General features: G+C 36.2%; 4 protein-coding genes, 1 long non-coding RNA gene and 2 other non-coding genes across 11 annotated transcripts; 4 read left to right on the top strand and 3 right to left on the bottom strand.

Annotated features, from left to right (window-relative positions):
* Positions 1-78: 78 nt before the first annotated feature.
* LOC139989976 (uncharacterized) lies at positions 79-2,842 on the top strand. 2 transcript variants are annotated; one of them, XM_072008752.1, is made up of 6 exons: positions 79-186; positions 312-514; positions 577-958; positions 1,261-1,445; positions 1,527-1,892; positions 2,180-2,842. In XM_072008752.1, the coding sequence occupies exons 3-6, from the start codon at positions 622-624 to the stop codon at positions 2,411-2,413; spliced, it is 1,122 nt and encodes a 373-aa protein (XP_071864853.1). In that variant the 5' UTR covers positions 79-186; positions 312-514; positions 577-621; the 3' UTR covers positions 2,414-2,842. The 2 variants fall into 2 exon arrangements, with proteins under 2 accessions (XP_071864853.1, XP_071864852.1); XM_072008751.1 differs by having other exon boundaries at positions 312-958.
* LOC139989974 (uncharacterized peptidase C1-like protein F26E4.3) lies at positions 2,525-8,584 on the bottom strand. Its single transcript, XM_072008749.1, has 8 exons — positions 7,985-8,584; positions 4,552-4,870; positions 4,411-4,474; positions 4,129-4,321; positions 3,720-4,015; positions 3,350-3,549; positions 3,094-3,257; positions 2,525-2,992 (listed from the first exon to the last, which is right to left on the bottom strand). The coding sequence occupies exons 2-8, from the start codon at positions 4,847-4,849 to the stop codon at positions 2,873-2,875; spliced, it is 1,335 nt and encodes a 444-aa protein (XP_071864850.1). The 5' UTR covers positions 4,850-4,870; positions 7,985-8,584; the 3' UTR covers positions 2,525-2,872.
* Positions 8,585-9,030: 446 nt separating this feature from the next.
* Trnap-agg (transfer RNA proline (anticodon AGG)) lies at positions 9,031-9,102 on the bottom strand. The gene has a single exon. It is a non-coding gene; the product is annotated as a tRNA-Pro (tRNA).
* Positions 9,103-9,393: 291 nt separating this feature from the next.
* On the top strand, positions 9,394-9,467 carry Trnat-agu (transfer RNA threonine (anticodon AGU)). Its single transcript has one exon. It is a non-coding gene; the product is annotated as a tRNA-Thr (tRNA).
* Positions 9,468-9,571: 104 nt separating this feature from the next.
* Positions 9,572-14,705, top strand: Nan (transient receptor potential cation channel subfamily V member nanchung). 4 transcript variants are annotated; one of them, XM_072008731.1, is made up of 14 exons: positions 9,572-10,040; positions 10,099-10,277; positions 10,381-10,471; positions 10,534-10,710; positions 10,825-11,014; positions 11,076-11,229; positions 11,309-11,563; positions 11,647-12,284; positions 12,412-12,577; positions 12,845-13,106; positions 13,826-13,962; positions 14,030-14,146; positions 14,237-14,362; positions 14,457-14,705. In XM_072008731.1, exons 1-14 carry the CDS (start codon positions 9,950-9,952, stop codon positions 14,580-14,582), a joined length of 2,709 nt encoding a protein of 902 aa, XP_071864832.1. In that variant the 5' UTR covers positions 9,572-9,949; the 3' UTR covers positions 14,583-14,705. The 4 variants fall into 4 exon arrangements, with proteins under 4 accessions (XP_071864832.1, XP_071864834.1, XP_071864833.1 ...); XM_072008729.1 differs by having other exon boundaries at positions 9,573-10,040; positions 13,781-13,962; XM_072008733.1 differs by lacking the exon at positions 14,030-14,146 and having other exon boundaries at positions 13,781-13,962.
* On the bottom strand, positions 12,341-13,784 carry LOC139989984 (uncharacterized). The gene is made up of 2 exons (XR_011800455.1): positions 13,279-13,784; positions 12,341-13,191 (listed from the first exon to the last, which is right to left on the bottom strand). It is a non-coding gene; the product is annotated as an uncharacterized lncRNA (long non-coding RNA).
* On the top strand, positions 14,639-15,891 carry LOC139989979 (dynein axonemal assembly factor 19). Its single transcript, XM_072008754.1, has 4 exons — positions 14,639-14,765; positions 14,908-15,077; positions 15,162-15,439; positions 15,504-15,891. The coding sequence occupies exons 1-4, from the start codon at positions 14,696-14,698 to the stop codon at positions 15,802-15,804; spliced, it is 819 nt and encodes a 272-aa protein (XP_071864855.1). The 5' UTR covers positions 14,639-14,695; the 3' UTR covers positions 15,805-15,891.
* Positions 15,892-16,439: the final 548 nt, after the last annotated feature.

The following is a 16,439-nucleotide window of genomic DNA, read 5'->3' as shown; positions in this document are numbered from 1 at the left end:
TCACGGAGACATCTATGGGAAGGAAAAAACAACAAATTTTTGTGTTTTATCCACCGATAATGTAAGAAAAAGGTAAAAGAAATCACCAGAATAGTTATCGGACTATAATCGTACAGTGTAGAAAAAACTTAATAATTGATGCACAAATTCATTCGAAACATTCGAATTGAAGTTAGGAAGTTTAAGGTGATTCTAATGCGCATTTAAATATGTAGATAGGTTCAGTAAGATGAATATAACAAATGAATAAACTAATTAAATTCCAAAAATGACAATTTTTAACAAATATTTCTGTTTCTTTCTTCTTTAAGGTTTCCTTTCTGTTAAAATGACACTTTTGTTAAAAGCATCACAGATTGATTTGTTTATAGTTAGACGTTTAAAAGAATCGCAAGAGATTTGATTTTTGATTCGAAATCAATTGTCAGGATAAATCAAAGGTTACAGTGGGAAATGTAGGAGGATGCTCGATGATACGATGAAAATACAAAAGCAGTTATGAAAATATTAGACGGTACAGACAGTTCCATTATCGAGCGACCTGGTGACCTCTTGTCGAGGAATTGATTATTTCAGGAGAGGTAGCACGAATAAGTGGTAGTTAAGGAGACGTAGTCCGCGATGGAGAGTCGCTCAGACAGTATAAAGGATCCGATTTATTATCCATCGATGCAAGAGGTCGTAGAAGGAAACGAAACGGCAACGGAAACCGAAACGACCGACAAAAGAAGCAGAAGTTCCGCTGGTAGCCAAGAACTTGGTCTGGAAGAGAATAACGCATTGAAAGTGCCGCGCAAATTTATCGCAAACTGGCGACAAGCTTGTGATCGTACACGCGATAGAACGAAAGATTTGTTGAAGAGATGGCGAACTGTTTCGACTAATGTCGATGAAATCGTTAATGATCCTGTTTCGAATAAACAATTGGAACATCCTAGTTGGAGCGTACACGTTTGGAGTAAGATTTTGTCATTTTTGTTCACGAAGCTTGAATGTTAGATATAACAACAGAACTTAAAATACTGTAGACCAGATTTGAATGGATAAAATAGAGGCGGTAAAAACATAGACAAACACAAATATTATTTTTATTACATACATATGTAGGTATATTACAAGTATCCATACGCAAAGTATGCGTTAATATATGCGTTTATAGTTTACGCTATTATTATCAGAATATCATTTTACATTAACCAAACTTTTTTCTTTTTCTTTTGTTTTCTTCTTTGTTTCTCCTTTGTATTTTTGGTAAAACAGCAACATGGGTGAGTCGATATCCGAGCGACGAAAATCTGATTGCTATAGAAGAAGCCAGGAAGGGAGGAAAGTTAAATGATTTAGCGCCCATTCAACGTGACAAGTTTTCACATTTTTTCACTTATCTTTTGGACCACGATAGAGATGGTTTCATTAACCGAAAAGATTTTCGAATACTTTCAGAGGTATATCTATAAATAGACGTGTTCGTCTAATATTGTTATATTATCGAAAGATTTGTATTAATAGTTCAATATTTTTGAAAGCGGCTGAGAAGATTCGCAGATTGGTCATGGAACGGGCCCGAATATTTACGATTAATAGAGGCCGAACAAGGACTAGCGGACTTAATCTTTCAAGAGAAAAAGAAGGAAGGTGACCGAGGAAAGATCAGCCTGGAGGAATGGTTATGTTGGTGGGCGCGCGTTGTCGCACCAGCTGGAGGCGCATCTTACAATGACATTCCATTTTGGTTAAAAATTTTGCCACGAATATTTTTTCTTGCTATCAATAGCTCAGTGAATGGAGTGATTTCGAAGAAAGAGCTTGGCTCGTTTTACGGATCAGTCGTTGGCCTAGACTCTGACAGGATCTCCAAATGTCTGGATATGGCATATAATTCTGTGACGTCGGTAATAAGCTTCTACTATACTGTACTATATTATACTATACTGTACTACACTACACTATACTACATATATGATAGATATTTTTTACGGTTGATATTATTGTTAAGATTAGCATGCGTGAAAATATAGGAGGATAAAAGGAAATTATGGGAGATGCATAATAAGAAGAAAAGATCAAGAGTGCATGAAAGAGAGTGGGAAAGGGTTTGATGATTGGAGGGACGGGAATAAAATAGTGAGATGGCAGGCAAGGGAAATATTAAAACAATTAATTTTTGCATTTTCTTTAGAACGGAGACCATCGTCTCGGTTGGCCACAGTACCAACTAGTATTCGCCAACTTTTTATTCGGTCGCGGTCCGTTCGGACCAGGAGAACATTTTCTCGGTATGACAGATTCCTGCTTAATTCGGGGCAATAATGTACCATTTCCGATCGATTATTCTGCGATGAATACACCAAAAGATAAGTTGGAAGTATACAGACCGCATTGTAGAAGTGCTCGACGTAGCGTGGTAGTTTGAAAAACAGCCACGCAGGTAAAATAGCCGGTAATCACTATAGAAGTGATAACGAGTGCCAGATACGAACAAGCGTCAGTGACATGTTTCAACAAGGGTCAGTTAGAAAACTACTTTATGCAAAAATATATTAATATATTCAGAGCATCTGATATTTTATTCCCTAACATACAGATGAATTAGTTCATACATGGTGTTGCCTACATATATGGTCAGAAAGTATTTGGCAATCGTTTCATTTGTTTCTTAAACTGTGTGCAAACATTAATTGATACGTTAATAAAATATGTTAAATGGAATTTGTTGTGAATGAGAAAAATATATATATGTGTAATGATGCAAAGGAAATAACGATGAATCGAACACGAATCGATTTCGTATATTGATAGAAGTAAAGCGCAACGCAACGCAATATACGATCCGATAGATAAATGCAGCATTTCCTGATTCTTGCACCTTTCCTTAGATAGTTTTCGCCCATACTGCTACTACGAACGATTCGATATCACACTCATTAGTTCCTCTTTGAATTCGAAACAAACCGCTCTCGCCCCATTGCTGACCCCAAGAGTTAACGACCAACTGGAGCAAAAAATTCGTTACGTATTATTTATCAGTACGTAATCATGAATCGTTTCAATGTAAGGATAGAAAAATAGGTAGAAGAATTAGATGAGTCTTACCCAATATTTAATTGGCAAGTTGTGATGACGATGCGCGGACGTATCTTCCCCCCATCCGATAATCCTAACCGAATGATAGCCAAATGCATAGTGTTCGGTGGTTGCTGTGTGTTTATATATTCCGGATTCATAAGAGAAAAAGTCTTGGTAAACTTTCATGGTAGCTAAAAGTATTGTCGTTGTTAGATCTCACCGACCTTTTTGTTAAGTGTTTGCGAATAAAGAAAAAATGTCGGGTTGACAAGAAATCACTTACCTTGCACCGGTCCAGATGTTAAAATTTCGTACATAATATCGGTTTCGTTGCCTAACCGATAAGCCGGCCCAACTTTATATAATTCTGTTCGAAGTGGATTTACCGGAGGACGACAACCAGCAGTCTTCAAGTCTGTTCTCTTTCGCAACTTGCATTGTACGTTCGTGCCTTCCCATGGATAACAGTCTTCGTCGACTAGGCTAAAAAGTGAAATCGCAGAAAAAAGAAAGATAAAAATCAGGTAGCCGAGTAGTTATAGTATCATCACCAGTTGAATCGAAAGCGAATTGAACTTAGTATCTGTAGGTAAAATTGCAAAAAGATTGGCACATAAAAAACATAGCGTAACGATGATTTAACCAAGAATTACCCGAATTTTCGCATGTATAGCCAGGCTCTGTCCAAATAGCCGCCGCTGCAAGCTTGCTGTCCTCTGTTGTTACACGAGAGTAAATGCTGTGCGCTGAGGAGGACGCTATCGGCTCCCTTACTCATTAAGGCAAATCTGTCTGAAGCGACGCGTGTGGCAGAAATCGCCCAGGATGCGCCGCACCAACCTTGATCGTCTATGTCCGAGATCTCTCGAGGCCAACGAATCCTGGCGTCGAACTCTCGTGGTAGGGACTCCGGATCGTAAATCCGTCGGACGGAATTCATTCTGTAAACCTTGGATGTCCGATGGACGCAACGGTTGATCGAATTTGCTTGAATTGATCGCATTCGAATCGAAACGAATCGAAATTACTGAAGTAAACATCGAAGAAATTTACGCTTCTTACCGATCGTGACGGATTTAAAGTACCCAAGCGCAGTTTCACACCTTCGTCTAACGTTCTACCCCAAAACTCGGAGTAATTTCGTGCCCTCCAACTCAAATCCTGCGAGTTGATCTCATCTATTAGTTCTGGGTTTTGCAAACATCGATGCTGTTCGCAAAATACTTCAGTGTCTCTACCCATTACCGTACATTTGCTGAAAAATCGTACATGTATCGTTGATGAGTTTACCGAAAGTAAGTATGTGAATCTGTTAAGCGTTTGCGATATACAAAATAAATATACCATATATTGCAATTGATTGTAAATGTTTGGTCTTGGTTGTAATATTTCCCCTGGAAATAGCAACCTGAAACAAGGAATTGTCTATGATTAGTTTTGTCTCGCTAGAAAGGATCTTCGAATAAACTTTTGTTAGTTACGAACGTCTTGTTTCTTGCGGCGGTGGTAGAGTGATGTTGGGTTCGATTCCTTTGCAGTGGCTCCAATAATCTGGACAACAATCTTCTTGTTTCTCTCGGTTGCAAAAATCATCGCAATAACAAACGGTGCTGAGAATTGGAGTACTACAATCGTCCTGACGACCTGCACAACAATCGCCTAATGGATACCATTTGGCGCAATAAGGACCTGCCGGCAAGTCTGAAAAATCGGGTATCCCACTGACGATCGACACCACAGCCAGAAGAAAAATACCGCACGTTGAGCCTTTCCAGGATCGCATTTTCCACGCGTTCGTCGTTTCCTGCAACCGATTTAACGTTCACATCTGTAATGGCATTTTTTTGCTGGCCTTATCTATCCTTATGACTCTTCATCCTTGACGAAATCACTTACTTAAACGGAAAACAATAATCGATATTTTGATCGATTTCGATCTCAACGGTACTAAATTACGTAAAATACAAGTAGGAATTTCTCATTCTCGTTATCGTTCTTGTTTTCGTTTTCGTACGTAATCTTCTGCATTATTGGGTCAGGTTCATGGGACTAGGCAGCAATTGGCAGTGATTAACGGTTGCAATGCCAACTGTACGTAAAATCATCAGATATCTTTTTGGAATCATTTCAAACGTTTTCTGTTTCTTCTTCGTTGAGTGTCATGCGCGGGTATTCTATGTTTCACGAATGGGATAGAAGTGGGTCGCGACTTGACCGTGAAACAGTGGAACGAAAAATCGCGCGATTTGTTCGCATTTATTAGATAACGATGACAACAGCATCGGGGTTGGCGACGATAAAACGTATCGAACGATCAAGCGTTTGTAGACGCTTGTTATCGAACGCAGTTTATTGCATTATAATATTAATGGAATTTACCAGACTGGAACGTGTCATGTTTTACATTTATTTCCTTTCATATACATAGACATATCACCATTAGCGATTGTTCGAGCGTTCGAAATTTTCGGAGTACAAAATAATACACATTTCACGTTAAAAACTTTCGAACCTTCGAAGCGAATTCTACTTATAACTTCTACTTTACGTTGTATATCGAATAGATACGCACGACTCGACCATTGCATCGTCGATCTTGACCCGTTTTTAGTTTCATTAGAAACAGACTGAGAATGATAAGTATCTGACCGAGAATAAGCGGTTCATGTAATTTGAAAATTAAGGGCAATTCTACTCGAATATCGCGATTTGAGCTTTGCACTCGAGAAGATGTCGCTTTTCGGTCTTCGTACTCGATTCAATAATATTCGACATGTAAACGTAAGTGTATACTGTCATGACCGATCTCATATGTAACTATAAAAATGCGCGTGACGCATAATAGTACGTCTAACATTCTATTGAATGTACCATACGCTCGCGTTGAACGTTCTATTATTCAATGAATGCAGTCAATGGAAAAGTATGCAACCTTTCATGGATGACAATAACGATGACGATCAAAATGAATGCATTGACAAAAAATTTGTTATGGTGAATCAAAAGAAATGTTCTAATTATATTGAACTCGATACAGCATACGCGATTCATTCAATTGAGTATTGATTGACATGATAGGTAATCTTATAAACGAAGATGATCTTGTCCATTATTTAGTTTCAAGCGATTATGCATAATGTTGAACGCAACACGTCAATGTATGTGTGATCATTCGTTTCCGATAAACCTTGGCTTTTGGTCATATCATATCGGAAACGTGCGTAACGTAACGTTTTATACCTATACATGTACAATATATACACGTATATTAATAAAAAGAGAAGTAAGATGATACATATAAAAATTACTCGAATTATTCGAATATCGTATAACGCGGGAAAAACGATCGGGAAAAATCGCGCGAAATTGACATGCCATAGCATATTAATCTTGTTAACAGTCGTTAAATTTTCCCAGCAGGAAAGATTGAAAGAATTAGAAAAGTAAGCGGTATATAATTATAGTGACTCGTATGCGATCGGAGGCTATTTTAAAAATAACTCAATTGACGAAAATCGAGGTTAAAGAAAGAGGTTAATGGGCACCGTATATTTTTACACGAATTTCAACGCTACAGGGTGCAAAGATTATTTTATCGATAAAACAAACGAACATCCGTTCCATCGATGTGATCTCATGCGTCGGCAAATTTATTGTTTGATATTCTTCCAGCCATTTATTCGATATTTTCTTCAGGTTTATATGCGTGTATCGTCCACGATCCGACAAATTTTTCTTTATCGGACGATCAACTTTCCGTCGATTTGGACGCGCAATTGCTCCTCGAAATAATACCTCGTGAAATACGAATCGATTCCCCCTCTTTTTATCTCATCATTTTTTCCCCATCGAAGCACTAGGTTCGCAAGCATTGCGCTTCTTTAAGATTTATATTAAACATTATCCGTTTAACGTTGCTAAAATTAAACCAAGTTTCACTTTCAAAATTATTCTCTTTCCTCTTCTTCCACCTATCCTCCTCCTACCTCTTCCGACCCTCAACCTCAAACGTCTCTTTCTCTCCCGATTATTTTTTCTTTTCCTTTTTTCTCTTATTCTTCTTCATCATCATCTTCTTCTTCTTCTTCTTCTTCTTCATTTAATCTGTTTATCGTAAGACGTGCCAATGCTTATACGTGATCTTTCAAATTGTTGACGCTAAAAATAACGCGAACGTCATATTAAAGCGTAGGTATATGCCCATTGTCCCAAATTCCGATCGTTTTCTTTACATTATATATTTGGGGTAAGAGTTGTGTGATCGCAACTATCGATGATATAGTTTCCGTGTACGATATCACCAATTTGTCGGAACATCCATGCAAATGTGAAGAATTTTGTGCAAATCGATGTTTACTTCTCTACCGTAAAACAGTAATTCAATTGATTTTAAATTATTCGAAATTACTCACTTCATTTCCATGCAATATACACGCGTACAGGTATGCACGCAACGTGAATGAGATAATACTTAACGTGAATGACAACAGTATAATTTTCGTATTCATGACAGGTACGTTTGTTTAAAAGCGTGCTCCGAATCGTTTACGATAGACTGTTACGCAACAAGATGTTTGCACATTGTATATACAAGATGTTTCGTTCCACTGATGATTCAAAATCATTTGACTTACCGCGTTTTCATCTATACAAATTTTGTTTGAGATCAACTGTCCCAATTTTACAATGGAATTTCACACGAAGCAGTCGCTCGGGCGAATACGTAATTATAATTTTCCGAAATCGCGATATAAACGTTAATTTTCATTAGCACGAACAATTTGAATCTACGATCATGAATTGAGATAAATGCAATTGAAATATCCATGATAAGATAATCAACAAAAAGAAAATCACGTTCCACTGATATTTGGGTAATTGACGATCGTCAAATGTTTTGTAGCAAAGTTTCACTTACTCGTGGTTAGAAGAGATTTTCTGATCCGAAGAAACAGCAAACTTCTTGGACTTGTTTTTGCAATATCAACAAGCATCTGCTTTATGGTACTCAGCAGTAGTAAACGCCTGTGAGAAATGGTCCTGATACACGTTTAAAAATCTTTGATCGTTTTACAGTAAAACCAATGACAGATGTTTAAAAGAAAGAAGGAACGAAGGAACAAATGGTAGGAGGAAAACAAGGAAGAAAGGAAAGGGAAAAGGAAGAAAGGAAAGGGAAAAGGAAGGAGGAAGGAGGGAAGGAAGGAAGGAAGGAAGGAAGGAAGGAAGGAAGGTAGGAAGAAAGGACGATTGGAGGAATAAGAATAAGGAAACCAAGGAGAGATTAGAATGATAAAAAAAAAATTGGCTGTATTCAAAGGAGAAAGGTGAAGTAGGTTTGGATATTGGTGCAAATCTGACGAACGCGAGACGTAAGGTAAATTCAAAGTTACGCGGACTTGCGATTGGAAACAATTGGAGAAGATCTGTCGGTGCTGGCGGCTCGAAAGCGAGAGCTTAACTGGCCCGCGAATACGCTAGGTAAACGCGAACTAAATGCCTAGTCAGCCCGTGACTGCGTACCATGGTATATCGCGATTCGGTTTCCTCTTGATTTCTTACCAGATCTCCTTGTGACTTCTTCCCTGAAGATTCGTCATTGCTTGAATATTCAAAGGTCTCCGATTAAACTCCTGGTGAACAACACTCGTATGTGATCGTCGTAAATACCGCATGATTCTATTTCATTCGATTAGATTCAATAATTCAATTCGTTATGACTACGTCTAAGTCAAACAGTTTCTTAAACGAATAACTGTCAAGTTCAAAATATTCGGCTACGCTTTTAATATGAGAAATTATGTACTTTTTCGGACCGATCAACTTCTTATCGTTAATTATCTTTAGAGGAAAAGTCATATCTAACTTTTTACAGAAGATGGGCAAAATAAAAGAAATACTACAATTTTTAATGTGGGCAAAGAATAACAAGTACTAAAAAAAGGTGGTACTTATAAAAAACCTGGGCTCGTCCGGGATTTGAACCCGGGACCTCTCGCACCCTAAGCGAGAATCATACCCCTAGACCAACGAGCCATATGCATGTTCGATCTTAAATTTCTTTAATACTGTGAATAAAATTACACGAATATATATAAAAATATAAATATAATACATAACATTAACTTTGTAACGTGATAATATATTATTATATATATAACCATTTATGTATATGTAAAATGTCTATGAGCTTTAATTACGATGTGAAATGTTGTAATATGTTTTAAGGAATTCAAATACTTAATTAACAATAAAACATTAAATATATTAAATCATATTATTTTCATTCCTTTAAATATGAGTTTTTGAGCATGTAGGGACCAATTAGGCGCCGTGGCTTAGTTGGTTAAAGCGCCTGTCTAGTAAACAGGAGATCGAGGGTTCGAATCCCTCCGGAGCCTTTGTTGTTCTTTTTAGATATTATATTTTTTATATATACTGTATTATTAATAATATGATTTATGATACGATGGTATGTATGTGTCGTTTTCTTTTCTACTATCCAGTTTTTTCTATTTATAGATTTACATATACATGTTTGTTGTATCTGTAAATAGGAGTTCGCTTCCATGTGCAACACTATTTAAAAGTCGAAAAAGTAAATGTTATTCCGTGAAATAGATCGATCGTCGATTTCCTTACATTTCGTTACATTTTTTGATACATTTTTTTATTATCAAGGAGATAGGAATCCCTTTGGTAGACCGCCGATATTTCAGCAAACAACGATTGAGTGATCGATATCGAGAAAGTGTTCCATGGCAACGTAATACATATGTATGTAGTAAGCGGATGAGAGAACTGTGTATGATCAAGGTGAAACTATATGATCGGCTATCAGTAGCTCTCGTCGTGTGTAGTTTGAGTAAGAAAAGAGGATAAGATGGGAAATACGGAGAGCAATGTAGCCAGCGGAGTAAAAAAACAAACGGACGCATCTTCTATCTTGCTTTATAAATTAGTCGACATGAAAGGTAAGTTGAATCATGAACAAGAATGATGAAAGCGGAACGTCTTTTTAATCTTGTGTAGGAGGTGGTTTATTGGTAAATATGATGAAAAGGGCAACGCAAACTAAACAATACGCGGAATTGGACCATGCTTTAAGAACGAAAGTAGAACCGTATTTATACAATAAGGGTAGAGGTAAATGGATTCCAATCGAAAAGTTGGTTTTGCTGCGGAACAAGGATCGTCCGAAGCACAAAATGGTAGAACGATATACAATTAGATATCATATGATGTAGATGAGTAATTAGCTTAAACGTTTTTTCATGAATGTCCTTTTATTATGAATTATCAATTACGTAACAGCTTCCACCGTTGAGATCTATGGAGAATCCTGCCGATTACGATATAGACAAAGATATGCAAAATGAGGATGAATTAGACGAGACAAAAATAGGTAAACGATCGATAAAGACGATAGAGATGTAAGTTTTTAACATATTTCTTTCGATTTAATAGATAAAAGCAAGTATAGACTAGTCTGCTGGAATTTAGGCGAAAGAGGAGCAGTCGGCGAAACGATTTTACACTTATGCATGTTACACTCAACTGCTATTCACATTGATCTGGCTAAACGTTTATTACGTTTTTACCCTAAGCTTATCAACGATGTATATATCAGTGATGAATATTACGGTTAGTAAGTATAATAAGCGCGGTGAACACGATGTAAACGAATAAATTCGTTTCTTTTTCTTCGTATCGCGTCAGGGCGCATCGTAAATTCATCTGCTCGGTTGTTCTTGATAGGTGAGAGCGCATTACACATCGCGATAGTAAATGAAGATCCAGCATTGGTAAAATTCCTTTTGGACAGCGGTGCGGACGTACACGAAAGATGCGTGGGGAACTTTATGTGTCCGGAGGATCAAAAAGCGTCGAGATCGGACAGTCTGGATCACGAATGGGTTTGCGTAGCTCCGGAAACAGATTATAGCGGGTAAAGAAGATTTACTCGAGTGGAATACAAATGTCGACTGACTTTCGTCCTATTTGCGTAGATACGTCTACTGGGGCGAGTATCCTTTAAGTTTCGCCGCATGTTTAGGACAGGAAGAATGTTACAGATTAATACTGGCCAGGGGAGCGGATCCCGACAAGCAAGACACAAATGGAAATACTGTTTTACATATGTTGGTCATCTATGAAAAACTGGTAAGCATCTGCCACAGGACTAACCCGGAAACGGCAAAACCAGTAATAAATTTATTCGATCAATTTTTTTCCGAGCAAGACTATGTTCGATATGGCATATGAAGTGGGTGCGTCGTTAGCGATCAGAAATGCTCAACATTTAACACCTTTGACGTTATCGGCGAAATTAGCTAAAATCGAACTGTTTTTTCATATCTTGAACATCGAGCGGGAGATTTATTGGCAGATCGGGAGTATTACGTGTGCAGCTTATCCTTTATCGCAAGTCGACACGATTGATGTTATTACAGGAAGCATCAGTCATAATTCCGCTTTGAATCTGGTGGTATTTGGCGTGAGTCAAAAATCTAAATTACGCAACAGTTTACTTTCTATTTGCCATCTTTTATTGACATACGATATTTCTCATATATATAGGAAAAGGACGAACATTTGGAATTGATGGACGGTATCCTGGTTGATCTACTAAATGCCAAGTGGAACACTTTCGTCAAGTCTCGATTCTATCGTCAATTTTTTCTTTTTTGTTTTTACTTTATTCTGTCATTGATCAGCTTTACTCTTCGACCCGGGCCAACAATAACATCGTCCACTTCCTCACTCTCTGTCACTCCTCATGTCTCTGTTCCATCCATCGAATCGCCCATAACAACTCTAAAGCCGGAGCAACTCCTCCCAAACGTTACTAAAACTTCTCAAAATTTAAATCTATCCCTTCTTCTCGATAAAGTTGTTACCACTGCTTTTACCTCGAATATAAAATATCCTTCAAATATAACAACGGCAAGCTTTGATAAACTGAAGCTTGATATTGTCACCGATTTAACGTCTATCTTGAACATTTCCTCGACAGACCGATCTCAAAACGAGATCGAATTGTTCAACGATTCTTACAGGATAGCTATTCGACCAGCTGAACATTTATACTCCAAAAATAACGGCACACCAACGGATTATCTAAAAATTACGACGATCAATAACAGTGTCGTCTTTATAAATTCGACGATGCCTTTCGATAATAATACATTTTCTCCTGGTAGTAACAAACACAACTGGTACGTTATATAATATGTGAATAATCCCGGAAAAAATCCGATTAATACAAAAATACAAATTTCAAAATGTTTATTAGCGACCACGTATATGTCCAAGATGACTCTTAATGCATATTTTCGATATTAGGTGGAACAATCTCACAGAAAAGTGTAGACTAATGCATCTAACAACGTTATCGGCCAAGATTCGACTAATCGCCGAAATATTAATGGAGATTGCGGCTATTCTTTATATTATTGCAGCACTGCGCGAAGCCAGATTTCTCGGTCTTAACATGTTCATTGAGAATCTAGTAAGAGGATGATATCATCTGTACCTTTATCAAACGTTTTTATTTGAAAAAGAAAACGTTTAGTAAATAATGGGTCTAATATTGATTCCTTATCAATGAAATTATCAGTTTCGGCATACTTGTGTGCGAAACCTAAGAACATAGGGAGGAAAGGAAAAGGAATGAAAAAAAAAGACGGTGTTTCGTTGATAAACCAATAGACCGCACAAATTTTAGTACGCGGTTACAAATTAAAATATTGTACTAACGAAAGAAATTAATTTCTAGATGACTGCGCCATCGCGAGTAATGTTCCTCTTCTCCTGTTGTATATTACTGTCCTTTCCATTGCTGAGGTTGGCTTGCGCCGACCAAGTTGAAGATATGTTGGCAGTTGTAGTGATGTTAACGACGGCACCGTATTTTTTATTTTTCTGCAGAGGTTTCAAAACGGTCGGTCCGTTTGTTGTGATGATTTACAGAATGATAATGGGTGATTTGCTCCGTTTCGTCTCCATTTATTTAGTCTTCGTAATGGGATTTTCTCAAGGTAATTTAAAAACAAAGTTCTTCTCGCTGGAAGAATTTTTCCATTACACATTTTGTCCCTTTCGCACCTCTACTTTGACCAGAACCTTTTAACATAAATACGATAACAGATACATCGTGTCTCGTATCTCTCGTATCTTTTGAACATAGATCATGGACAGAAATAAACTTACGATCGATTTGTAAGAATCAACCAGTCAATTAGATCGAAACGTGCGAGTAAATATGCCAATGACGCTTCTTCCTCTTCCTTTACAGTCGTTAATCAAAGTGTAACGATATCGAGCAGGTTACGAGTTTACCTTCACCTTATGACTTAATCTCTCGTCTGGGAATTTCTACATCGCAAGCGACATTGACACATATTATTACAGTAGTATATTCCACATTCTGAAACGTAACAAATTTACATATTGTAGGCATCGAGCCAACTTTATATATACTTACCAACTAGTAATATTTATACTGTGGTACATTATTACATAGTTTAAGTGCATCGAGCTCCATATTCATTTCCTTTCGAGCATTATCTCTTATTTTCTTCTAATATTACATATTTACATACTACAATGTAATACAACATAAATTTATATTTTTTATATTTCTCTTCTCTAATTTACTTTACAATGCTTATCAAAAGATTGTCTTTTCTTTTCTTGCCTTTCCTTTCTTCAGCATATTACATCATATTCCTATCTTTCGATAATCCAAATACACCAGAAGGAGTAGATGATTCGGTGAGCAACCCAATGCCATCGCCGATAGAAAGTATAATGGCAATGTTCCTTATGAGCATGACGAACTTTGGAGATTATTATGGCGCGTTTGAGAGAACGCAACACGAAATGGAAGCTAAGGTAATTACTTCCCACCTACTCTTCTAGTGAATATATGACTACAATAGAAAAATTCATTTTGTCGTAGTTCTTATTTGTGGTATATATGGCAATCGTTGCCATATTATTGGTAAATATGTTAATTGCTATGATGGGAAATACATATCAGAAAATCGCGGAAACAAGAAACGAATGGCAAAGACAAGTAGGTTTTTCTTTCTCCCTCTACTTTTTCCATTTATAGGAATATTTATTAACTATTACTCAGTTATTAATACTGGAATTAATATCACAGTGGGCACGTATAGTTTTGGTAGTAGAAAGAGGAGTAAGTCCACAGGAAAGGCTTAAAAAATTAATGGACTATTCGCAGCCAATGTCCGATGGTCGAAGGGCGTTAGTACTTCGATTGAGTCAATCGGTAAAAAATATGTGTATATACATATGTATAACATATTATGTAAATACACATGTATAACGAATGATTATAGTTGTAAAAAGTGCAACATTTTTAGGAAGAAGACAAGGAAGAAATGAAAGAAATTTTAGAAATGAAAAGAACTCATGATAGATTGTATAAAAAAAGACAGAGCAAGGTAACAAAAAAGATCGTAACATCAGAAGATAATACTATTTTGTAATATTATCACATGTCTCGTCTGTAATATTACATATGTTCCAGTCGTTTAATATATTGAGATACTTTGTTGATATAAAAACTGCATCTTACATACAGTATACATAATAAACTCTTATGATTATGATCTTTCTTCAAATTCTTGTACGTAAATTTCCTCTGATGCTCAAGGAAGATACATACATATGTATGTACACGTACCTATTGATAAAGCATAATTGTATCCATAGCAAGTTACTATAACAACTATTTACTATGACTAATAATAAATATTTGTTAGCTTCTTGTTTTGTCTATCGTGCTGTCTAAAGGACGGAATATTTTTAAAGTTTCCTACTCTGTACAAATGAGCAAATTAAGATCATCCATAAATTATAAAAATATGGAATTAGAACTTCTACAGGCTCTTAATGCGGATAAGCTATACAAATTACAGAATGATGCTAAACTCAGAGCAATAGAACAGAATGTGCCTACGTATGAAGATTTTAGACAACTGGTATAAGAGCATATTTTTATCGAAAATATTATTATTTATGTATCTAATATAAAGTAATTTCTCCCATATCGAATCTGTCACCAGGTGAATGCTGCTCATCTAAAACCTTTAAAATGTGACGATGTAAAATCTAAAATAAAGAAATGTTGGAATCCCATTGTTCATATTGATAATTCAAATGTGATAGTGCCATTTGAAAAACAAGAAATACAACAACAACAATCCGAAGATTGTTTAAAATTATGGAGTAAGAGTGATAATATTTCTGCAAATGAAATACCCACCACATATATAAAATTTATACAAGTTTGGAAAACTATTAAAGGGCATAAAGAAAAATTTCATTATCTCAAAATGTCCAGGTAAGGTATTCCTTTTTAAATCGAACAAGAATAAGAAATGAATGTATCTAACTTGTTATTTCAGATATACTCTACGGGAGAAAATTTTTTGCACAGAAATTTCTCCATCGTTGTTTGTCGAAATAATCGACATATGTTTTCGAAATATTTCGATTACAGATAATATAGAGTTTATTGTTGACATTTTATGCACTTTGAGTAAATCCAATAGATTTCATTTAACAGTAAGTTTTATGGGACAAAACGAAAAAGAAATGTGTACGCAGCTCTTTCAAAATCTACTTATCAACGCGGTATATCAAGACGAGATTTTTAAAGATACGATTAAATCATTAGCATTGCTTTACGAAGTCGTACTCGAGTAATAAATTCTAACGCGAGAGATTAACGAAGTTTATAATAAAAATATTTTACGAGTTATACGCACGTACGAAATAAACTTATGAAATAGAGCTTATGATTTCTTATATGTATATAAATTCTAAAAATGTTGAAAATTTATTTCAAACGGTTTAAGGTATAATATAGGCATGCGTCTAGAAAACCAAGCGAACCACGTGATCATAGAGTACTTAACATGGCCGCACGCACTGTAATACCAGTTAGAGGTATCGCGATCATAGTTGATTGACAATTAGTTTGAAGATCAATCGAAATTCCGAAAAATTTGAATTTATTTTAGTCTTGAATTGAAATGCCTCGAAAGTTTCATACTCAATATTACTGTTGTCGTTTGAATAATATTTCGCGATGCGTACACGTACGTACGTGGGAAAAAGAACATTGTGCATGTATGCATGAATGTCGCATGTATGCACGCATTTCGTAAATAAATAAAACAATTAAATCATTCGATAGAATGTCAATTGACGGTGCTATTTTAAATGTTAATTAAACAAATAAATACAAAATGTTAACCTATCGAAAATTACGATTCTATTTAAGCAAGGTCTGAAGTAAGGTACAAAATACACGTATATACCTGTATATGTACAGGTAT

The sequence above is a fragment of the Bombus fervidus genome, chromosome 8, assembly GCF_041682495.2.
Source record: "Bombus fervidus isolate BK054 chromosome 8, iyBomFerv1, whole genome shotgun sequence".
Classification (NCBI taxonomy): domain Eukaryota; kingdom Metazoa; phylum Arthropoda; class Insecta; order Hymenoptera; family Apidae; genus Bombus; species Bombus fervidus.
This window is presented reverse-complemented; position numbering and strand designations above follow the sequence as displayed.

Excerpts from the sequence above, each read along its gene's own strand:
- LOC139989979 (XM_072008754.1), top strand. The coding sequence starts at position 14,696 with ATGATTATGATCTTTCTTCAAATTCTTGTACGTAAATTTCCTCTGATG. Across the intron at positions 15,078-15,161 it reads ATGAAGATTTTAGACAACTG|GTGAATGCTGCTCATCTAAA; the intron begins GTATAAGAGCAT and ends ATCTGTCACCAG. Across the intron at positions 15,440-15,503 it reads CATTATCTCAAAATGTCCAG|ATATACTCTACGGGAGAAAA; the intron begins GTAAGGTATTCC and ends TTGTTATTTCAG.
- LOC139989974 (XM_072008749.1), bottom strand. The coding sequence starts at position 4,849 with ATGCGATCCTGGAAAGGCTCAACGTGCGGTATTTTTCTTCTGGCTGTG. Across the intron at positions 4,475-4,551 it reads ACCGCCGCAAGAAACAAGAC|GTTGCTATTTCCAGGGGAAA; the intron begins GTTCGTAACTAA and ends TCCTTGTTTCAG. Across the intron at positions 2,993-3,093 it reads ACTTGCCAATTAAATATTGG|TTGGTCGTTAACTCTTGGGG; the intron begins GTAAGACTCATC and ends TTTTTGCTCCAG.
- Nan (XM_072008729.1), top strand. The coding sequence starts at position 9,950 with ATGGGAAATACGGAGAGCAATGTAGCCAGCGGAGTAAAAAAACAAACG. Across the intron at positions 11,564-11,646 it reads TGAATCTGGTGGTATTTGGC|GAAAAGGACGAACATTTGGA; the intron begins GTGAGTCAAAAA and ends TCATATATATAG. Across the intron at positions 13,963-14,029 it reads AACACGAAATGGAAGCTAAG|TTCTTATTTGTGGTATATAT; the intron begins GTAATTACTTCC and ends ATTTTGTCGTAG.
- LOC139989976 (XM_072008752.1), top strand. The coding sequence starts at position 622 with ATGGAGAGTCGCTCAGACAGTATAAAGGATCCGATTTATTATCCATCG. Across the intron at positions 1,446-1,526 it reads ATTTTCGAATACTTTCAGAG|CGGCTGAGAAGATTCGCAGA; the intron begins GTATATCTATAA and ends TATTTTTGAAAG. Across the intron at positions 1,893-2,179 it reads CATATAATTCTGTGACGTCG|AACGGAGACCATCGTCTCGG; the intron begins GTAATAAGCTTC and ends CATTTTCTTTAG.